This window comes from Leguminivora glycinivorella, chromosome 4 (assembly GCF_023078275.1).
Source record: "Leguminivora glycinivorella isolate SPB_JAAS2020 chromosome 4, LegGlyc_1.1, whole genome shotgun sequence".
Classification (NCBI taxonomy): Eukaryota; Metazoa; Arthropoda; class Insecta; order Lepidoptera; family Tortricidae; genus Leguminivora; species Leguminivora glycinivorella.
Window position 1 is genome coordinate 4,975,504 of NC_062974.1, and position 24,793 is coordinate 5,000,296.

Here is a 24,793-nt window from a genome sequence, read left to right on the forward strand (position 1 = left end):
ATCATCTCACTTCCGCGACCAACGAAAATACAGTTATCCTGCAACAGAGAAGATTTCACTACACTACAAGGAAGCTATCTAGTTACTATCCCACTGAAATGTTATCTACGAACAGCGGAGTTTACAATCACCAACGACAAGGATGTAATAAAAGGACATCCTATAAAACTAGCCGACATCCCCCGCGAAGCTAACGATCAAGCTAACACGGTACGCCCTCACATCAGTCTGAAATCCATGGACCTCAAAGGACTACACGACGCCGAGAGTAACCTCACATTCGAGACTCCTCTCCAGTTGGATGCGAGTCCGTCAAACACGTTATACCACACAACTATACCGCTGTACGTCACCCTAATACTAGGTGCAGGCGCACTTACGTTCGCAATCTTAAGAAAATTCTACAGGCACCGTTCAACTGAAATCTCACCAAAACCAGAGCCAAGTAGCAGAACACTCAACGACGGAGCCTCAGTAAACTTAGAGATACACCGAACACAGGATAAACTCCCGTCGATATTTTCACTAAACGTGGGAAAATAATCGCCGATCTGTGGATGGAGGAATTACATATTGCACCATAAGGACAACCACCGAGTCAGCTGCGCACGTTCACCGACCTGCCGCACGAGGCGCAAGATCAGCATAACACGACTTTACCTAACTAATGCAATTCTATTAGCACGCACTCTTGATTCAGACTTCGAACAATTGTCATCGCACTTAGGCTATAATTTTTGTATCTTTGATTTTAATTAAATTAGTAATAAAAGTTTTTGGTTTTTTTTCGGACCTCCGATTGTAGCTATCGTAATTCGCTGTTATAATAGTTATAATAATGAAAATAAATAATCAAGGCGCAATAAATCCCTTTCAGGGTGGCTAGCCGAATGGCACAAACGCTCATGAAACGCTCACGAAACGAAGCGCTAGTAGATATCTATCTCTATCGCGCTTGCGTATTGGCGCGACAGAGCCAGCGGCGTATCGCTTTCGTTTGGCGTCGGAGAAATGCCATTCGGCTACGGGGCCAGGCGAGCAACGACTATACCTGTACGTTGCCACATACGCATTAACTACCTACATCCTACACTTTAATTAACATACCTCGATTGAAAGAGAAATCTAATACAATATTTAGAGCTCTAAACTATAGGGGAATTGTGGTACGGAAAACAGGGGCTGACTCGTGGGTGGTGCACATTATCTAGGCCTATATACCCGGGGCGTAAAATCGCCGATGGAAACTAATACACACAATATAGTTGTGCAGTTATGCAGAGTTATTGCAGCCGTGAACAGCTAGATTAATAAATCCAATTAGAAAATAAAGTTTCCAATGAAATTAATATTTAAATTTGAAATCCGAAAATGATTGACATACAGTCTCGCTTAGTAACTAGAAAGTTTAAATAGTTATGATAGTTGATTGTATAACCCAACTACATATTTTCTTTCTTGTTAATTGTAGTTTTGTATCACAATACATAGTACAGCTTGTAACGTTATTTTATTTTATTAGTATGTATGTTTGTTGTTTGTTACTCCCTCAATTAATTAATAAAGGAAACTGTGGCAAGTGTGGAATAAGCAGAACTGTCTTCTGAAGGATTACCGGACAAACACACCTTTAAAAAAGTTCTAATGCTTCAGGTTTTTGGTGTTCATGGGTGACAGCGATCTGTCTGCTCATTTGCCTTCTTTACAACTTTACAATCAGATGTTAAAATTGAATGTTGTATATTTTGTCCTCAAAACATCGGCAATAATTACATAATAATTAAACTAGTAACTAGCTAAGTTTACTTCTTCCTTTTTAAGTATAGGAGCCTTTTTTGTTGGCATCTATATAAATTAATATAATACTTACCAGGTTACTTATGTTATATGAACAAAGTGATATGACGTTTTAAAACAATATTTAGAAAGTAGTATACTAAGGCATTGTATGGACTTACTTTTTAATTGCATAGTAACTGAATTTGACTTTTAATTCACCTTAGAATATAAATAAAACATTGTAACTGCGTATGCTTATTGCTTGCATTGCCAATGCACAAAAGGGAATTTGTTGCTACGCATAATTTTACATGAGATTTCTTGTACATCAGAAAAACCTTAAATGAAAACTGATGAAACTATAATGACCTTGACTTTAAAACGTAATTAATACTAATTTAAAAACATTTCATTAAAAGCCAAAAAGCGCCGTTCTAAGACCTTAGAAGTTGCAAACTAATCAGTATTACCATAACCAGGGAATATCAAAAACATTCATAAAGCTTAATATAATTATAACATTTTCAATAGGTTATATATAAAATAATAGGAATAACTTAACTTTAAATAATAGGAATAACTTTTAATTTGCTTAATGACGTCATCATGACGTCACATCATCAGATACTTAATACCATTAAGTAGGTACTCATACGAAACTTAACACTATATCATATTTTGATGTTCTTACTTTATTTTATTTTCGCATGCAGTATTTGTATTGACATGCAAGGCTCTGAACATCTGCATAGTAAATAATATTTGTTGTCTCGGATTTGGATAGGAAGTATAATTAATAATCAAACGAACTTACCTGTGAAGTTTGATTACAATTATACGAGTATCCAAATCCGAGACAACAAAGTCCCGCCCCCAACCCCGAAAATAACAATAAAATGGTTTCAAGACACAAAAAGATCTACTCTAAAATAATGATGGGTTTACGCCGCAGGGCGCTGGGCTATGTTGAAGGTAGTAGGTATGCATGGCGAGAACTTGTTTTTTAAATTTTATATCTCTGAAATGTGTGACTTTGGACGGTACGATTCCGTGTGCTGCATAGTAAATAATATTTGTTGTCTCGGATTTGGATACTCGTATAATTGTAATCAAACTTCACAGGTAAGTTCGTTTGATTATTAATTATATTCTGTCCACAATGTAATGTTGATGGCGAGAACTTGTTGCACAATTCTTCAAAATATGCCAACAACAGAGAAAGTTGAAACATATTTTTGCAATTTCCATTGCAAAACAATCATAATTCATAACATTTTTAGTACTCTTTATCGACTTTTTAGGTAACAAATTGTCAGTTTCTTTGAGCGCCATAGCCTTGATTTCTTCGGAAGTATATTGTTCACCAGAATCACTCATAATTACTTAAGTTTTTGCACAATAACGTCGAATTAAAACAAACTACACAACACCGAAATAGTTCAAATATATTCCGTCAAAAGTTTACAAATGTCAAACATACCATAGACAAGAGAAATAGAAAATAAGCCGGTTTTCAATTACGAAAAATGTGGTTGCGTTCAAGAATATTTAAATGTGGAATGGAACATTATTGGATAAACTTATGATTTTTACCTTTGTTTTGCAATATCTAATATGTAAAACGCATTTCAGTTTATTTTTTCATCTTGATTTAAATTATGAACCTAAATATTTTATTATTTATTAAAAGTTACTTATTACTGCAAATGAAAACATACCTGATATTGGAAGTTGTGCTTTTAAAAAAAAATTAACAGAACTCCTATATTCATATGAATACTGCTCAGCAGTTATCATATGAACCTATAGACAAATAGACTTTCTTATCGTTACTCAAATGAACTTAATTTGGATACCGCTGACAATAATCTAATTGACAGATTTAAGTGCTGGAGTAGAAAAAGTCTCTAAAATAAAAAAAAAATTAGACCTTCTTATATCAAATAGTGCTTACCAATACCTTCAGATCATACTCTCGGAACATAATAATATAAAATTATGCACATGTCAACATTTAGACGAGGTTTGTTTTGTCCTTATACTTATCGATACAGTCCTTATGTGTGTTTTCTATGTCCTCTAAGGCTAAGATCATTTAGAGGTAGACTAATATTTAATATCGAACACTTATTCTCATAAGCGTTTGAGTCAAGCTCTTTTTAGAAGAAGGTACTCTTCGACAACAGTACAGTAAAAGATATCAGCCAATTTTTTACGGAATTTAAAACGGAAAAGCCCGATTCAAGTTGTAAAGTCTTCAGGCCCCGTAGCCAAATGGAATTTCTGCGCCGCGAAAGGTAATCAGGCCCCGTAGCCGAATGGCATTTCTCCGACGCCAAACGAAAGCGATACGCCGCTGACTCTGTCGCGCCAATACGCAAGCGCGATAGAGATAGATATCTACTAGCGCTTCGTTTCGTGAGCGTTTCGTGAGCGATTGTGCCATTCGGCTAGCCACCCTGGTTCTGTCACATCAATACCCAAGAGCAATAGAGATAGATATCTACGAGCGTTTCGTTTCGTGAGCGTTTCGTGAGCGTTTGTTGAGCTATTCGGCTACGTACCCAGGAAAGACGCGAACGAGTTAAGTATAATATAAAATGCCAACTAGAAGTTTCGAAATGCCTTTCCTTTCATCTTGTAAAAACAGGAGGCTTTATTTTCATGGTGTATCCCTGTAATACACTAGAGTGCTTTTATGCCGTTATACGAAGCCGAAGTGAAAAATATCCGCATTATAATATATCTTCGTTTATAGACTAGCTTTTGTAGGCAGGTGAGGTATGCAACGTTACAGTATTCCAATTTAAATTATGCGCTTTGGAAATCGGTTCTGTTCTGTATCGCGAATATTCATGGTGACGTCAATATGTACCAGTCTTTGACATGCATATTGCAAGCTGTATCTCAAAACAGACAAAGAACTTTCCTTCTGTTTGTTTCCTAAACGCTTTGGAGACTTGCCAAACTTGAAATGATATTGGTAATTTGGTACATAACCAATATTTAACCCAAAACTTTTCAATTTTATTATTTTTAGAAAACAATACATACATACATAAATATAATCACGCCTGTATTCGATAAAGGGGTAGGCAGAGCACATGAACTACTAAGTCTCAGTGCCACTCTTGGCAAAAAGGAGATAAAAGAAATCCAAATTGTGACATTGCTGTGACAGGTTGCCAGCCTCTCGCCTACGCCACAATAACCCATATCCCACAGTAGACTTCTACGACACACACGGGAAGAAAGGGGGTGGTGGAATTCTTAACCCGTCACCACACGGGGGAAAACAATATTAACAAATATATCCATTTAAACCAACAACAGTCCAATTCAGTCTTAAATGGTAACCAGGAAGTCTATTCCGCTGTCACAGACTCGCCCCGAAACATCCCGGCCGCACAAATTGGATCATTCATGTTGTCATTCACAATTCCAGAGTTTTATGAGAAAACAAATGAACGGGCTAGAATACCGCTGTCACTCTACATTTATAATGACAAATGTATACTGCCAGAGAGATGAGAGTAACGGGGAAATTGTTTGTGCAGTGAAGAAATAACTACGCGTTCAGTATTGATAAGTTTGTCTTCAAACAACGAAATTAAAATACGATATCGGCCTTCTGTGTGCTTTTTGAAATTTTTCGTGGAGACAAGAAATCAGATTTAGAACTCTAGCACTGTGACAGGTCTGAAAAGAACCCTTTGTAACAAGTTTAGGCATTTTAGTATTGCTTTAATAACCATAAATAACGTTGCTATTGAACAAAAAATACAGAAAACAATAGTTACCTACAAACAAGTAAATAGGCTAGTTTCCTATACTTAAAATAAAATATTTTATGCAGTGCACAAAATAAAGCACCACATAATTAGAAGAAAAATATGAACAGTAGTTATGTTTAAACATAATTTATATTTAATAAGTCAAAGAGAAAAATGTAAAGTAAATGAATTGACCGTGACGTCAATCCTCAGTATTTCATAGTAATTCCATATTAGTAAATCGTTTTGATAGTTCTTAAAAAGCAGCTGATTTGACTAGTAGGAAACTAGCCTATTATCGCAAATTGTAGTCTAATCTACCTAATCTAATCTAATCTCGAATCTCAGGTAAGATACATTTCTTATGTTGCCTCCGAAATGCCAATTCACCAGAAATAGGAGCCCCGCGGCTCAAGGTACAGTGATTTTCATGTTTCACAATATGCCTAGGAATTTTATTATTTGACGGATACTACGATTGGCCGCTATATCTATCTATTGTATAGGTATCACTATCTTGCATACCAAGAGCGCAGACGGCTAGGAATTTAAACGGAATCGGAACCGGCGGGGGTGGAATGTTTACGCGCAATCCCCCTGCAGCCTCCTGCAATTCCTGCTTGTTTGCTGCACTTCACGCATTCATACTCGCTAAACGGGGGAGGCTGTTTGTGCCTCGTTAAGTGCTAAGGAACCTAACGGCTTGCATATTATATTTGAGCACTCTCTTCTATGAGTTTATGCGGGGTTTTTAGAATATGTTTATGTAGGTATTTCCCTGTAGTGCAGCCGTATGTTTAAGAAAATTGATTAAGTTCAATGACCGCACGGAGAAAAAAGTCTCGTCCATGATACCTGAATAGTGTAATCTGAACGAGAAAATCTAGTAAATTCTGGGACAATTGTTCACATAGTATAAATAACTAAACTAGTCTGTTTAAATGCGTTGAGCTTAGTGAACTAGTTATCTTGTAATTGCTACACATTAAAATAGCGTGTATTACTAGAATATTTAGTAATCATAACACGTGGACCGTACAAATAAATAATATTTTCTTGCAGAGCTTAATAAATGAAATGTGACCTTGACAATATATTCTTGTAAAGGTAATATATACATTACGTATCATAAAATAAAAATATTGTAAGGGTCACACAGTCAAATTGTGTGTATTACCAGATTATTCAGTATTTATAACAAATGGAGTGTCTAAATAAACAAAATAATGTAAACTCCACAAGAAATTCTTGTAAAGGTTATAAAACTTTAGTTAGGCCAATAATAGGTATCGTTAAGAATACAAGTCATCTGATATATATTACATTCTCTTCATTTATGTAAACTTCATTAAATGGTTAATAGAACAAGAAAGTTAGTTACAGCAACTGCATTTATGGTACTCTCTAATAAATATACAATTGCGTTAACGTGTTATATTTTTATCGGTACCTATGAATTTGTCTGTGCACTGTATAGACAACTAACATTTCTTGTAAATGTAAAAAAAAGGTTTGTTGTCTATACAAGGTGGTTCAGTAGGATTAAAGGCCGAGCCACGCCAGATACGTGTACGTAGACGTGTGCGTGGCGTGCGCGCTGTAAAGTACGAATCTTCAAAAGAGATGATACACCGTTAGACACACACGGGAAACACGTCACACAAGCGGTGTAATCTCTAATGAGGATTCGTCATTTACACCGCGTACGCTACGTGCACGTCTACGTACACGTAGCTGGCGTGGCTCAGCCTTTAATCCTACTGTACCACCTTGTATAGACAACAAACCTTTTCTTACATTTACAAGAAATGTTAGTTGTCTATACAGTGCACAGACAAATTCATAGGTACCTACCGATAAAAATGCAGGTTGCTAGGACCAGTTCCAAGAGACAGAAGCCTAGAGTTGAAACTGGGATCCGGAAACCTGGGTCACCCAGCATATGGAATGGATGCTATGAGCGGTGAAAATTGGTGAATCTGAAAGTAAATAAAATAATTATATAATTTGTTAAAAAATATATTTCAACGATCCTTAGTGCAAGACTTTATTCATATATTCGTCAGTGTTAATAGAACCGTCCTTCATTTCGTCCAAAATTTATATTTTGCAGAATTTTTCCACTTTTGTTCCACAGTATGGCATGGGTCACAGGAAACTTGCAACCATTGTAAATCATCTGAAAAAGACATTAAAAATTCTATGAATAAATTTTACAATAAGTAATATTCTACGTCCACTTCAGATATATATATAAAGACTGTCCACGATAAAAAGTGGTCATATATAACATGGTAAATCTTTTGATACAATGAGAATTTATAAGCAGCATGTTTGTCAAATAATTTGTAGATATCAAACTACATTATAAAAATACAAACAAATTATAAACTTTAGGTGGCCTATGAATTTTAGCAGTATGTATCTCATGATAACAATATTTTTTGTACAGTGTCTTCTTGCAGTCTTTAAGTACAACAGTTTTAATGACAAAAATATTTTTTTAATGTTTAATTATAATAGCCAAAATATACCCTATTACATACTGATTTTACGATAGTAATCATTTTTCTGATTGTAATCAGATTAAGAAAGTACTGAGATTTTCTAACTTTGCTGAATTCGACTTTTTGACACTTTTTGGCTCTCCATACAAAAACAACTGTCAGTGCTTGGAGTAGAAAGTCTTCCTGACTCCCAAAAGTCGAAATGAGTTTCAAAAAGTATTTTTTTGTCTGCTAAGATGTCATTCTAATGTGTGTAAAACAGCTTATAAAAATATAAGTATTTATAAAATTGTGCCAGGAAGCGTGTGAAGTTTGTTAAAAAACACTGTACAAGAAATGAAATGCTTGATGGTATACATTCGGCGAAACCTCAGACACACTAAAGCATTATAAGGAATAGCTTTAATTATTATATAGTTTTATGTATACAGATTTATCAAAATATAATATTGCTTCAAAATGTGCATTCAGGAAGAAAGATTTATCATGTTATGTATGACCACTTTTTATCGTGGATAGTCCTTATTAGTTCAGTATTTAGATTTTGCCCACGTAATGTCGTATGAATTTGTATGCAGTGTAAAATGAATACAACATTAAATGCCTTTTTACTAAGTTCTAATTATCTACTAAGTTCTACATGTACGGTACATGACTCACCTGCTTTTGCCAACTCTGCCATCTCCCATCCTTGCAAGAGTTTTTGCACCTCTTCATCCATTTCCTAAAATGGAAACTACGATCCGCGTCCACGCGTGATCTCTCATGACACGTAAATGGCCGCCGACCACGCCGCGAGTGCTTTGACATTGCGTTTCGTTACACAAGCAAAACATTTATTTATGCGGACAATATTTTTGTTATAACAATTATTTTTCGGTGTATATTACGAGAATATCATTGTTATTTTTTTACAAGAGGCGCAAAGTAAAATCAACTATACTGCTATAGCATTCACTAAGATATACAATGGTACTTAAACATGGCGTTTCGTTACAAAAACGAAACACAATATTAATACTAACTAAATAATTTTTCAACAGAACTATTTGTTCACCAGTATACATTACGAGAATATTATTGTCATTATTTACAAGAGCTGCAAAGTAATACCAACTTATAAAACAGTCATATCAACTATACTGCGATGGCATTCGCTACGATACAAATAATAGAGTTGACAGCGATGCGTACATATTTATACAAACTTAATATTTTTAAATATAACTCTTCGTTGAGTTTACATTACAAGAATATTATTTTTATTTCTTTACGAGAACTACAAAGTAATGGCAACGTATAAAAAAGTTACAGGAAGTATACTGTGATAGTAACCGCTAAGATTAAGATTGTAAAGATAATTTTTATTTTTTTGGCATTACAAGAAGCTTCTTGTTAATAGAATTATCGTAACCTTTATTCTATTAGTTGTAAATAAAACTAGAGTTCTCGTATATGTAATTCAAACAGAACTGTTTAGTGCATATTAATGTTTGCTTAGTTCTATTGAATTCAAGATATAGTAAACGTAACAATACAGTTGTTTTTATTACGAGATTGTAGTATCAGTTACGATAAATCTATTTTACTAAACGTTCTGGTAGTATTGTTAAAATATTTTTTTTCCGTGCGATTTACTATGAAAATTTAAGTGTATTTCTCAAAAGAGAGAGACTGCGGAAAGAAGATAGTATTGGATTCCATACATTTCACGATTCTCGATTTCAGGCTACAGCTTTTATGTTATTTGAACTTATGTTTTTACGGCCATAATAATTGCTGTTGTCACATACCAATATGAATAAAAACAATATCTTTTCGTGAAAGTAAACAAATTTTACATTGTCATTCGATAGATATTTGTTTTATTAAAAATATTAGAAATTAATATAACCTAAACATCATTTTCGTACAATTTTACCACGTGTTTCTAATCTAGTCAGCAGAGCACATCACACTCGTGTCATTAAATCGCACCCTATCAATCTTCTTTTCGACACCTCCAAGGAAAAAAAAGTTGCAGCTGTCAGCTACCATCGCGTGCTGATGCGATTGCGTCGCTACCTGCACTCTCTACCAATCCGAACGGACAGATTATCCATATAAGTTCGTACTACATATGCCCTTTTATACTTCACGCTAGCGATTCGGGGGTGAAAAGAATGCGCGGGTGTGCCCGTGGGGAGATTGTGCAAGGGTGGATTGACCTGAGCTTACGGTGCGCCAAAGCCAAGCTAAACCATACCTTTTTTCTATGCTATAAAAGCGCTGACGTGAGCAAGCAATTTGGGACTCTAATCCCTTAATCTGCGCGGGGTTATGACTCACCTTTCCTAATTGTAAGGAAAACTGTGGTTTACCGCGCTATTGTATAATTATTACTTAATTGTATATCATAGCGGTTTGTTTAAGGATAATTGTTAAGTTATTGGAATAATTATCCTGTTTCCTTACATGGTATATTCCATCATATATTCGAAATTAAAAGGTATTTAACCATAGAATTCTGACGATAGTGAAAAATTAGATAACGCATTGTTAGACAAATTGGGCATATCATGTTTATTTTCTTCAGCGGCGGTGCCAGATCTCGTTGTTGCCTGTCGCTTTCAGTGTCAATTTTTTTTTTTATGACGAGCCGCCTGATGGTAAGCAGTCATCGCCGCCCATGGACATAAGCAACATAATGGGAGCCACTTATGCGTTGCCGACCTTTGAGAACCCTAAATACGCACTTAAATATTTCATAAATTTCGCACTTATACTTTTTTAACAGAAGATACCTGTTTTCATTTCACATATAAATCGTACCTTTTTTTTTCTCTGCATTAGTAGATTCCTTTATTATAGCTAGAAACACCTATAATAAGCGAGACGACTAAAAAAAACTAATTAGTCCGTCAGAATCTCAGAATTTTAGACAAGCATTATTTCTTTTCTCTTTTAAACGAAAAATGACGACAGGCTTCGAAGTCGATGGTTTGACCCTGAAATTAATAAAGAAAGTTAGTAAACGCTTGCTTGTGTATGTGAAAAAATGTGAGAGGCGTAAAATATCGTGCCAAGCTTGAAATCCAGCGAGTGATTGTTTATAGGAGAAATAGTGTCGCTATTGGTAATGACATTAACTGTATTACTGCACAGACGCAGTAGACCATCAATGGCCAATAGGCGAGACGATTAAAAAAAAACTAATTAGTCCGTCAGTTAGATTATCAAAAGAACTTTAGACAAGTATTTTTTCTTTTTTCTCGTAAACGAAAAATTACGACGGTACAGTGCGTTAAAGTTTCACGTGACGTCACGCGTACAATTTTTACTTAGAAGAGACGTCACAAGTCCCCGCTCCGGAACTTTGATGTTCTATATCTTTGTATTTTTTCATTAATTAGAAAAAGCGAAAAATATGTGTTCAGTATTTTTGGACGATCTAACTGACGGACTAAACAGAATGCCATTTTTTTATGTAGTCGTCATTCCTATTTAAGATGGTTTACCAGTTCTACAATTTCAGGCGTACCGGAAACACAAGTTTACATTTCGTGTAATCCTTGCCTTGTTAGCTAAACAGCGAGTTCTCACTACGTTAGGTCACGGGTTCAACGACCGCCGAGTGCTAATCTACCTGTTGGTGTTTCTCATGTCTTAGGCTTTCGCGTGTGTGGTTACTTTCAGACTGCATGGCGTGCAACCATGGAGAAATACTATGTAACTTTCTTTATCCTTACTGGTAAATAGATGCATGCATAATTCCTATAGGTACATCAGCTAGAAGCTAGTTCGTAATAGGTACTGAAACGAATAGCTTGTTTTTTTTATTTCTTGAAAGCTTAAAAAGGGGATAGAGCAGAACATTCGTGGCGGCTAGAAAATCAACGTAAAAGTAACGTGAGTCACGACTTCGTTGAGTGTTTATTTGAACTACAGCTGCAAATTAAAGGATCTATGCATATATCGGGAAAGTAACACTTACTTAAAGATAGATTGTCACTTGATCTTGCATCGTGAATTAATGGAACATGCCATACAATTGTGACTTTGAATAAAACATCAGCGGAACTCTGACTCTTGATTTACCTAAAACAATACATATAATGGTATAAATCCTCAAGTGTAGTACAAGGTTCTACTGTGTTGATATTGTGGTCGACGTAAGCTGTTTTGGAAGGTTTTTCATCGAGTGCTCCTAATCTAGACGGACAGTTACGAGGCCGGCCCTCATTGACCCGCTGTCAGGCAGTAAAGCTGAATATAGTTCCATAACTTGGCTGCTTCCCGCAATAAAACGCTGATGAGCGCCGAAACTGGGTAACGACGTTTGTTCGGATAGTTCACATTCTACTGCTTATTTATAGCTATAAAATAAAAGAGGGCATTCTTTCAAGTTTATTATGAAACTTACTATACTGCTACCAGTACTAACTTTCTAACCTAGAAACCACCAAGAACTAGGAGATGGGTGATTTGCGTGATATTCACATGAGATTCAAAGTCATGCTCAGACTTCTACATCTAGATAAATATACATCTAAGTTTTAAATTGAAATAAACAGATAGTTCAAAAATTTTGGCGACGCCCATATGTAACTCATGAACTTCGCACCTTTCGCACCGTCAAATCGTTTTGCCAGGTAGCAAGCAATTAAGGACAAGAAATCTAAAAAAGCTAACAGCTCTGTCCCCCAGCTCGGAAGCTACGTCCACCGGCCGTCTATTGGCCACTTCCTCGCTTCACACGCCCACACCTCACTCTCCCGAATGCGAGGATATAGATACTTGCGTTGCGCCTACGGTGTTTTCTTAGCGCTGCATACACCGACCTCTTTATAGGTCAGATAAATCAAAAAACTAGACTGCCAAGTGGCACTTAGATCAAACAAATATAAGATTACGAGATTAGGTCATGCCGCTTGGCTTTTAATTTTTAGTGAACTTTTTACCCTGATTTCTTTCTAGCACGTTTACGTACAATGTAAACTAAGAAGTACAATGTAAACTAAATTCTCTAGAAGTATACATATGATATAAAAGTGTGTAGTTTGTCTTATCCGCGGTAACTCCCATATGTGTCAAATCGCTTCCTTGAATAACGTGAGATTTATGAATGACACGAGCTTTAAAACTGTTGATGATGCAGAGGAAAATTCAATCGGGTGAAAATACTGTCCAATATAAAATCATACTAGGATGCGTACGGTCACCTGTCCTCCGAGGCAATCAAAAACATGAGACACGCTTACAGCTCTAAAAATATTTAACTTTGTGCACAAATCTATCTCTGTTTTTCCCAATGGTTGAATATTTTTGAATGGTTTTTGCGGCTTTCGAGGGTATCATATTAAGGTGACTGCATATTAGGCTCCTCGTCATCTGAAAAACATTACTTGATTCGACGGGTTCTCCGTAGATTACGTAGGTAACGTAATAAGCAACAAGTGCTGAGTCAGAAGTTGTGAATACACCCCGGAGCTCCCGTGAGTCAGCTGTGAGCCTGGATCGATCGCTTTGTATTTGCCCCGTGAGGGAGAACAATATCGTATGAGTTTATTCTCTCTTTTCTTTGGTACATAATATATTATGGCATCCTTGACGCCTTATGTTGTGTTCACTAATGGATTAATGGAACGGAAAAAATAGATTTATTCTGTAAGAGAAACACGGGATTGGATTGATTACGGGAACGCGCTAAATCGTATTAGATTTATATTGGCATTTTCTCGCCCACAAACGGGAAAGTCCTCGGTTTATACCTATTATATTGGCTATTATAAGGTGTAGTATACGCAATACACAGTTTGGCTCAAGTTTGGTATTTTATAGCCACCATACCATACCTATATCAAATAGTATTTTTTAAATGATGGGTTACGACATTAAGAAATATTATAGCGCTAAATTTCTCTGCAGAAATGAATATAAACGTTTTCATTGTACTCAAAAGCACTTAAAAACTCTTTCATGAACGTATCCCATATGGCTCGTGCGTTAGCACAGCGCGCACCTGGACCCGCCGCCCATATGCCACACATCAATATTCATATTCCGCACGTTATTCCTCATCTAATGATAATAGTCGTGTCGTAAAACTTTACAACAGATGTAGGGTTTTTGAAGATTATGTAATGGAACTGAGGTGATGTGATACTACGCAGATTTTCGAAAATATATTCAATTTACAAACTCAAAACAATTTACCATTCTGTTTCCAAAACTATGCGGATCCTTAAAGGTAAATGTAAATGCGGCATGCGATAAATTAGAACAGCGGCTGAACTGAGGTTACGCTAATTACTTAAAACGGCATGGCGTTCGTTTTGGCACTTTCTACCGATTTTAACGTTTGCATTTATCTCATTTACGTTCGAAGTAAAAAAATTGTCACATACGAGTGAGATACAGATTCTGCTGCATCAAGCGACTTTAGCTAATCACGATAATACATAGTTTAGTTTAATTTAGCAAGCGTATTCGTTAAATGCACGACTGGTGCTGCCCTGACTTTTGGACTGATTCAACCGCTACCATTGATGTTTGACATGTCCATAAGATTACATGTATTTGTGACAATCACCGTCACTTTTCCACGCACGTATTTTCCCCAGTTTTAAAATGATTGCCTTTCACAGCGATCCCGCCTGAAATCAAGGAAGGTCCTGAGAACGTGACGAAAGTCGACGGCTCCGAGGTGGTGATGCGCTGCCGAGTCTTCGGCGCGCCGCGGCCCATTGTTAAGTGGATGCGTAATGATGTGGAACTCACCGGTGGCAAGTAAGTGTTGTACTAACGAAACTATCTGGAAATTACTACTTATTGGGTTGGTGCTATGTTGCTTCCATTGAATAATACTTTGAACTATGTATTCCGCCACATTCTATAATGTATGTATGCCTACTCACGTTACTAAAGTGAGGCAGTTATGAATCCGGTCCTCAATTTGGTTTGCGGGTTGCGGTCACTAGAAGTACGTGGCGATTTTGATTGCTCCCGGTGTTCAGCAATCCAATCAATACTACTTTAATTTTTGCTCTCTTAGTGGGTGTTTTGCAAGACATAATTATAGTCAGATTTTATGAATACGTTACATGGCTACTGCTGTAAAAAGGCCCTTTTCTGTATATATATCTACCTGTTTTTGAGTGTTTTATTGACCAGTTGTTAATTCTGTTTGTAGCTTCAACATCACAACGATGGGTGACCTGGTGATCCGCAGAGTAGGGTACAGCGACGCAGGGGTATACCGCTGTTATGCGCAGAATAGCTTCGGAGAGAAATCTGCCTACGGCACGCTCGATGTCAAACGTGAGTCCACATGTTATTGTCCCTCTGTACCTTCAATAACATCACGAATATCAAGATGAGTGACCTGATGATTACTACGCAGCAGTGTGCAGAGTGGGGTATAAAACACAAGCACGTCAAACTTATATGATTACAAATACTTCTTATTTCTCATCTGTTAGTGACTTGCGAGCCTTACAATGTTGTGTGACCCTATAACGCACGAGGAACTACACTGGTTTGAGTTTTTTGGTTCCTATAACGTTACACAAGCAACATTAATTAACCTTTGACTTGAAAAAGTTAAAATTTACCAATCTAAAAAAAACTAAGAGTTAGATCCGTTAGTCGTTATTTCTGTAAAATAAAATAACATTGGTTTTTTATTTAGAACGATCCACCATCAAGAACGAGCCTGAAGACTACGAGGTAGCGGCCGGCTCGCAGGCCACGTTCCGTTGTACGCCCGACACAGACCCCGACCTACACGCCGACATCACATGGGAGTTCAAGGTACTAAAAACTTCTTGATTGATCATTGATGGTCCACTGCGTCTGTGCAGTAATACAGTTAATGTTATTACCAGTGATCGGAACTATGGGAGCAAAAACTTGAACAAAACCTTAGAGCTGACGTAAATTAAAAAAAAAAAAACAAGATTATTTTTTTCAGATCAGTGTTAAATTTGATTCTATACCTGAATCCAAGATTTACAATACTTTACTACAAGGATATTAATATTTTCAGGGCTGTTAAGCACTCTATAAGGTCCACTTAGCAAGTTTTGTTAAAGTTTTGCTCCCATAGTTCCAATCACTGGTCATTACCAATAGCGACACTCTTGCTCCTGTAAACAATCACTTTGGATTTAAAACTTGGCACGATATTTTACGCCTCTCACATTTTTTCACAGTCACAAGCAAGCGTTTACTAACTTTCGTTATTAATTTCAGGGTCAAACCATCGACTTCGAAGGCCAACCTCGCTTCAAGATGACCAACGATTACTCTCTCCTCATTTCCGACACCATTGAGTTGGACTCCGGCCCGTACCAGTGCGTCGTCAAGACTCCCATCGATGAAGCCCGCGCGGAAGCTACGCTCATTGTGCAAGGTAACTCCCAGGACTAACTCATTTCTGATATTACCGAGCATAACCTGAGTCCAAAAAATACTCATGATTATTTGTCTTAAATTACGCGAGTTTTTTGTGCATAAGTAATATACGTAATATTAGAAGCTGACACAAAACTAACCCGGAAACGATAATTTGACAGATCGACCCAACGCGCCCCTGCTAGCCGGCATCGAATGCCGCGAGAAAGTGGCCAACCTACACTGGGAGCCCAAGGGCGACAACCGCGCACCGATCCTCCGATACTCCATCCAGTACAACACCACATTCACCCCCGACACCTGGGACTCTGCCAACGACAACGTCCCCGCTATAGAAACCTCGTGGGCCGTCGAACTTACCCCCTGGGCGAACTATACGTTCAGAGTGGTTGCTCATAATAAGATCGGGCCGTCAGCGCCCTCTGGGCATTCGGAGGTGTGCACGACGCAGCCTGATGTGCCGTACAAAAACCCGGATAAGGTCGAGGGACGTGGTCGGGCGCCCAACAATATGGTCATATTTTGGTCGGTGAGTGGACATTTTATTATTGAAAATAATATATGTCATTTTGTAACGGTTTCAATCTTCAATTGGTAGCGTCAGGTATTGATAGATATAGTTTGACTTTTTAATTCTTTACTCGTAAATGGAACCAACGATGAATCGTCGTATTTAGCCGGGTCCACACAGAGCGAGGCACGCCGCGAGGCAATGTGCTCACGCGGCTCTGTGTGGACCGGGCTTTTGACGAATGACGGCTTCAAAACGGTTTAGATGAACGAACTAAGCGAACTATATTCAATCGATAAGTTGTTTAAGCCATTTTTGCATCAAAAAGTATAGATCTTTATATAACGGACTGTTGTTTTCCACAGAAAATGCCTCAAATCGAGCACAACGGCCCCGGTTTCTACTACCAAGTCTCGTTTAAGCGTAACGATACCGGCGAGGGCTGGACCGACCAGACCGTGCAAGACTGGCGCCAGAGCGAGCTCCTAGTGCCCAACACACCCACCTTCGTGCCATACAAAATAAAGGTAATAAATCTTTGTTTGTTAGGATATCTCCATTATATAAGTTATGATCGTAGGAACTAAAACTGATTTCTAAACTACCATCTTACAAAGTTTCTATCTTTCGATTGCGTAGCCTAGCCGCCGTTCTTCAACCCATCAACCGAGCGGCAGCTGACGTCCACAAGAGGACATTAAACAGTTCACATCGCCCTAAAACATTTACAAGTGGAATTACACTACCTCCTAATTAGGGAAATTATTAATATCATTTTTCCACCACCCAAAGGTTGTCTGGAAGAGATCGCTCTTTAGCGATAACGCTGCCTGTTGTTTACCTCTGTAATGATTTTTATTGTAATATGTGTGTTTATGTACATTTCTGAGGTTGTGCAATAAAGTGAACTCGATTTGTATTGTATTGACAGCCTATTAGCCTATAGGTTATTCCATCTCCCCGACCCGGGAAGTGATGTCTAAATCAGATTTTTTTTTCACAACACAACTTGTGAATTAACATTTAATAATTATTCCGTAGGTTGTCGCGTGGAACTCCAAGGGCGCGTCCAACGTCGCCCCCGTCGAAGTGATCGGCTGGTCGGGCGAGGACAAGCCCCTACTCGCGCCCACCAACTTCACTTTGGTAGAGGTCATCTCTGGGAACGAGGCGCTGCTGAGCTGGAACCCTGTACCGCCTGAGTCCGTGCGCGGACACTTCAACGGGTACCGCATACAGACCTGGACCGATGGCGAGGAGGATCAAGTTAGAGAGGTATGATTTATTCATTTATTTTAAATTTTGCATAATGCATTGAAACATCATTTTCACTACACTATTACTAATAAGGCAGGTAAAATAACGTCAAAAAGTCACAATAAAATGGGTGATCCATTGCTTTAGAGTAAGGGCCAGTTGCATCAACCACATTTGATAGACACATCATCGTGACGCAGCAGACGTCTATGGAACTTCCCATACAATAAAATTTAACTAACGCTTTAACGGTGGCTTAATGTTCTCATGTTTTGAACCTTTCTTGTTTGAAAAAAAAAAAACTATTTACAATATTAATATAATATACTGAATATACATGTAATTAAATTCGATTGATTAAACTCCCGTATTATATTTATAATGCGTTGATAAAATTAATGAATATACAATAAACAACGTAAAACAAATAATCAGTAAAAAAATGTATCCGTTTTTGGACTAATTACATTTGATTATTTATTTTTTCACCGTTTACATTGTTAATTTTGTCGGTCAGTAGATTGTAAAGGTATCGGCATTATTACTTAAGCTCTTGTGAAAATCTTCACATGCTCGATATTAAGTATCATAATTTACAGGTCAAGGCTAAATCTGACGCCACCAAAGTCATGATTAACATCCTGAAGCCCCACAAGAAGAACAACGTCCGCATTATGGTGTACAACGGCTTCGACAACGGCCCGCCAAGCGATACCCTTAGCTTTGTCACCCCTGAGGGCAAACCTGGGCCAGTGAGGTCTTTCAACGCGTACCCTATTGGGTCTTCGGCTATGTTGCTGACTTGGGACAAGCCTATGGAGGAGAATGGAATATTGACTGGCTACAAGGTGTACTACGCCAAGACTGTTGGAACGCAGGTAAGTTAGAAAGTTTCTATATGGTTAGGGAGATGCTCGGCTTTGCCTCTGAGGGCAAACCTGGACCAGTGAGGTCCTTCTACGCGTAACCTATTGGGTCGTTGGCCATGCTTGACTTGGGACAAACCTATGGAAGAGAATGGTGTGCTGACTGGTTACAAGGTGTATTACGCCAAGACTGTTGGAACGCAGGTAAGTTAGAAACTTTCGATATGGTTAGGGAGATGCTCGGCTTTGCCTCTTGAGGGCAAGCCTGGAAGAGAATGGTGTCCTGACTGGCTAGAAGGTGTATTATAACGCCAAGACTGTTGGCGCGCTGGTTAGTCAAACACGTTCGCCGTTCGGCAAGTCCGATAAAGCGAAAGCGTTGCTTCGATTTCTATAGGCAAACCAGGCAGGCAATCATGCACTACTTCTAAGCGCGATGGGAACGGCCCGATGTTTTATCGTTTATCACGGGACCATACTCGCCTGCCTGGATCAGTCTGATACTTCAACGCTAACGCTTACCTACCTAATGCTTCTGACTCGGGCTAAGCCTATGCTTTATTTAGCGTTGATGAGAATAATAATCATATGTAAACGTCTATGCACGGATAAAGAGAAAATTACTCTCTAATGCCCGTTGTGAATATGGAAAAAGGCTATCCTCGACTATATCTTATTAACTCACTTAAACCGTTCAACGTCATTTCGAACTTCGTCGTAATGAACAAAGGTTGATATCGGGCACCGTCACCGAGTCGCGCGTCAGTTGACTCGGGCGGTCAAATCGTACAACAGGTTTTCGCTACAGGTGGAGCCCTGGGTGGAGCGCAAGAACGTCATCGACAGCAAGTTCGACCGCGCCAAGCTGGCCGGGCTGCAGCCCGACACCAAGTACCGCATCGAGCTGCGCGCCATGACGAAGGCGGGCGAGGGCAAGGGCTACTTCGTGGAGGCGGCGACGCGGCCGGACCGTGTGGCCGTGCCCGACGTGCCGCAGTTCCTCGCGCACGTCGTGCCGCCGCCGCCCGAGCCGCTCGCGCCGCGCGACCGCTCGCCCGCCGTGCACGTGCTCGTGCGCTGGCAGCCCGCGCTCGAGGGCCATCCCGGCACGCACTTCCAGGTACGCACCCTGCGGACTTAGGGCGACGGCGGGGGCATATCGATCCACCGACGCGTGGCTGCATACAGGAAACTCACACGCAATCTAGCCGAACTGCGTCACGAAAATGAAACTTATGAACGAGATCTGAGGACTTTTTTGCCTATTATTCCTAATATTAAAAAAGCAAGATGTACCGTTTTGCGTTTTCGTGCCTCCCATTTTAGAAAAAAAACCGTGGTAACATTTTCTAATTTTTTTTCTGTATATACTTCTTCAGTTATTTAAATAAATATACCCTTCTTTCAGGCTTCATACAGATTGAAAGACCACCCGCAATGGGAGCAGTGGCCCATGGAAATGGACGACGATTACGTCATCTTGAAGGGGCTGGAGCCGAACAGGGTATACGACGTGAAAGTTACCGCTTACGATGGCGATTATTTCACTGACAGCGAGGTCAAACATGTCGATACTACTAATGGTGAGTTTTATGCTATTCTTTCCCTTTTAGGTCTTAAACCTTAAAAGGGTAACCTCTCGAATCCCGGGCAGCGTACATAAAAATAAAGCCCAATGTCGTCGAGTTCTAAAACTTTTACTATTGCAGATAGACCTAAATCTAAATAAAATATTTTTTTATGAAAAATCTCCGAAAAAAAAAATGTGTTGAATCATGAGTGTACAGTGTTTTCGATTCAAAGTTCGTGTCACAGATCAGAAAGATTTAGTTGTTGTTGATGAATTTGTGTTCGCGATGGTAGGTCGCTAATTCTTATTGGTTAGTGTTGGTGGCAACAACATATGAAGGCCGCAAAACATGTGACAGGCTCTTGTGGCTCTACAAATAACATCGTGCCACATTGCTGCCTCCAAAGAGTAACATGTTATTGCAGGTGACTGTTCTAGAGCTAGGGTCTAACCCCCTTATTCATAAGCGTATTCTAAAGTTATCAGCCGATAATGTTCGTTTGTCCTTTTCTATCACCCTAATACGTCGGAAAGTGACAAACGAATTTTATCGGCTTGATAACTTAAGAGTACGTTTATGAATAAGGGGGTAAGTCTTTGAGAAAATAGCTACCTACAGTAACACTAATATTTATCTGCAGACGGTCCAATCATAATGCTGGACAACAAGTCAGCGCAGGCGGGCTGGTTCATCGGCGTGATGCTGGCGCTGGCGTTCCTGCTGCTGGTGCTGGTGCTGGTGTGCGTGGCGCGCCGCAACCGCGGCGGCAAGTACGACGTGCACGACCGCGAGCTCGCCGCCGGCCGCCGCGACCATCCCGACACCGGCTTCCACGAGTACACGCACCCGTGAGTAACACTACAGCTACAGTATAATAAAGAGTACTATCGTCCAGTATGACCACTCCCGCTCCACGCTGAAAGTGCCGTCCGGTTACCTCAGTCACCGCCTGTCAAAAAGACAGTGCGACCAGTCAACCTGTCATATCTCACTCATACAAGCATGGTTCACCTACACGAGCTTAGACTGTGTGCGTAGGAACGCACCTATTTCGTATATTTGATCGCCATTGTCCGAGGTGTGGCCGTCAATTGATCATTTGGTAAAGAAACAACCTGGGAAGGAGAGCCTTTTTCGGGTTGGATCCGCAAATCCATTCGATTCTTGACCATCGTATTTCTTTGAGATTATATTAGTGAGTTTCTCTTGACTATGGCGTGTATTTCCAGACTGGACAACAAATCGAGGCATTCGATGAGCAGCGGCAACAAGCCCGGCCCGGAGAGCGACACCGACTCCATGGCTGAGTACGGCGAAGGAGAAACTGGTAAGTCCACTCATTCTCTACTGCTAGAGTTGCTAGACCATCATCAACAAACTTAAACCTTATTGCTAGGTCTAATGCTAAACTTCCCTTTTCATGATTAAAACGACGTATCCAAGCTAAATATAGTACGTGCAGACAGATCTAGAAATTTAGCGATCAATCTTAAGTCTGTTGCTTTTTGTTGAACGCTTGATCGTCCGAACAACCCTTAAAATCTAGTCTGTTCATTTCTAGAATGAATTTATTTTGAGCTTGTCTGACAATTATTTTGGCATGTTCATGTTTGTTATGATTTTTTTAACTAAATGATTTTTTTATCGTTTTTGTAGGCTATTGGAAATTAGGAATAGAATGTGCCTACTGATAACAAAATGTATTTTATGAATTTTAAATAAGAATCATTTTTATATGGAAAGCCACATTCTACAGATGATTAAATATTAAGTTCCAGTAGTCCTTCTTTAGCATGTTTTTTTTATTTGGCTAGACATATTCAGTAATACCTCTTGGCTAGATATATTCTCGTAGAATAAACGTTTACTCATTGAGTAAAACCATTCGTTTTATTGCTATTACTGAGTATGTCCGGCCGCTTGCCTTGTCGTTGTGACGTGTGCTGACCGCGTGGGCTTGCAGCGGGCATGAACGAGGACGGGTCGTTCATCGGGCAGTACGGCCGCAAGCGCCGCCCGCACCCCTCCAGCCACGACTCCGCCAGCCAGGCCTTCGCTACGCTCGTCTAACCTCCTCCTTACCCTATACCTCGTTCCACAATTCCTCCCGAACCGACCTAAACAACCCACCACTGTTTAATGTCCAAACGGTTCGGGCGACACCATCACACCTCCCTGCTACGTTCCAGCTAGTTTTAAACGTAGTGCCATCATCACATCTCGAATTGTAACGGTCCGGTACCGATCCACCAATCGGCGTCGCTCGTCGATCTTCGCTCTGATTGGTCCGCTCGAGTGAAAAGCCCGCCAAAATCTCCGAATCTCCAGTGATATTATCTGTTCGATATTATTTAGGTATCTTTTTAAATTTTACTAAATGTTTAGGTAGTCTCCGGGCGTTCAGGGTCTTTATTGTACTATTTTAGAAATAGTTTGAATAAAGGCCGCTTCACGGTTCCGCAAGTATTAAGTTGTAAGCTTTTTGCACAGAATCTCCTCTACTTGTAGTCTAGGTTATTTAGTGTCAAGTACACGGTATTCTTAAGCTAGGTTGTAAAAATTGATATTACGTTTAATGTGAGTGAGACGGAGTGAAAATATTATGTTAATTATATTTTCGTATACACGTTTGCTTTGTTTTATATTTTTGATTGCATTTATGAGTTAGATTAGATAGGTCCTTTTCCGTCCTTATATATTTCCTTCATTATTTGCCCGCACGAGCACCAGAGTTCTTTTGTTGTTTACGAGGTATGTTTTTATTTTTTCTTTAGTTTTTAATGCATTTTATGTTTATAGTGCTAGATTTGATTGTTTGCTATTGTTTTTTTCCTTCTGCATTAAAATAACCTTGCTTAATATAATGATTTATTTCTTTATTTTTTTTTATAATACAGATTATACCATTATTTGATCACTATTAGGGATCATCCATAAATTACGTCACACTAAAAATCGTGATTTTTGACCCCTCCCCTCCTCCTTGTCACAGCTGGTCACATTTGTTAGACTCCCCCCTCCCTAGTGTGACGTCACATATTTTGCAAATTTACACGTAGAAATTATTGAATGAAAACAGCGGCTAATCAATCTTATTTCCATTTATGTACTTAAATTATTCTTCACTCCACCAACGGGTAAAGGCTCTCTTGATACTTCAAAAATGAATGACAAAGTTTCATTTTATCTACAAGAGTGCAAAGTAATTTCATAGAAATTTTAACTTGATGTCCACAACTAGCTGTGGCTGGTAGAATAAACGTTTAAAGATAAAAATATGAATCAAACTACATTGTTTGATGTTTTACAGTCATTATTTTCCACGTGTTGGTGTGTGAGTGACAAATTTATTTAACCTACGTGGTGCCTTGAAACCCCCGCAACGCTCAAGATTCCACATTCTGAATCGGTCGACAAAACAATTGGTATCTTATATTTATAACCAGATGCAAAGTCGAGAATAGGTGATATTCTAGGCCATTTACAACATTTTAGCTATACAAGGCTTAGACAAATTTTAGTTTTTTTTCCACCTAAGTAATCGCTCAAATAATTTTTTTATGTTATTAAATTTTCAAATTACTGCAGTTTAATTTTCTTTAGACACAGATATGTCTAATTTATTTTATGGTATACGATAGACATTTTACAATACGAAATAAAACCAAAACAACTATCTACAGTAACAAGAGTACGCTTATCGATTCAGTCTGAAATTTTGGAGTTTTCACCGAGAAGTTTAAAAAAAACCCTAAAAACGACGAATCAAATTTTGTCCAAGACATAAGAATGTTCTAAATGGCCTAATTTTGGCTTTTCATAAAGAAAATGTATAGTTCGTGTTTTAACCCTTAGATTATGATAGATTTTGAAATTGACGAAAGTGACGTCACGAAATTTAGGACCCCTCCCTCCCCCTTGTCACACATTGTCACACTTCGTCGACCCCCTCCCTCCCCCTTAACGTGTGACGTAATTTATGGATGATCCCTTATACTAAATTATAAACTGAAATAGAAACTTACTAAATTAGTTTTCCTTTATCGTATTATACAAGTGATAGTATCATAGCTGGAAAAAGCTATCGGAGAGAAGAAAGTGTCGTTTCAGCCAGGAGCTACCGGCCTGCTCAGTG

General features: G+C 38.7%; 1 protein-coding gene across 2 annotated transcripts in view; it reads left to right on the plus strand.

The window, feature by feature from the left end:
- LOC125225808 (neuroglian) overlaps positions 1-24,793 on the plus strand; it is a 63,195-nt gene that overhangs the window by 37,422 nt on the left and 980 nt on the right. Inside the window, exons 7-19 of one of the 2 annotated variants that reach the window (XR_007177024.1) lie at positions 14,686-14,827; positions 15,231-15,358; positions 15,729-15,850; positions 16,292-16,451; positions 16,615-16,982; positions 17,330-17,491; positions 18,006-18,239; positions 18,821-19,099; positions 19,896-20,207; positions 20,496-20,670; positions 21,299-21,506; positions 21,888-21,985; positions 22,622-23,409. Coding sequence is in view for 1 of the 2 variants with exons in the window: in XM_048129662.1 (XP_047985619.1) it covers positions 14,686-14,827; positions 15,231-15,358; positions 15,729-15,850; positions 16,292-16,451; positions 16,615-16,982; positions 17,330-17,491; positions 18,006-18,239; positions 18,821-19,099; positions 19,896-20,207; positions 20,496-20,670; positions 21,299-21,506; positions 21,888-21,985 (2,388 nt within the window). In the remaining variant the exon portion in view is untranslated. The remainder of the gene's footprint in view (positions 1-14,685; positions 14,828-15,230; positions 15,359-15,728; positions 15,851-16,291; positions 16,452-16,614; positions 16,983-17,329; positions 17,492-18,005; positions 18,240-18,820; positions 19,100-19,895; positions 20,208-20,495; positions 20,671-21,298; positions 21,507-21,887; positions 21,986-22,621; positions 23,410-24,793) is intronic. The other variant, XM_048129662.1, reaches the window with a different exon arrangement.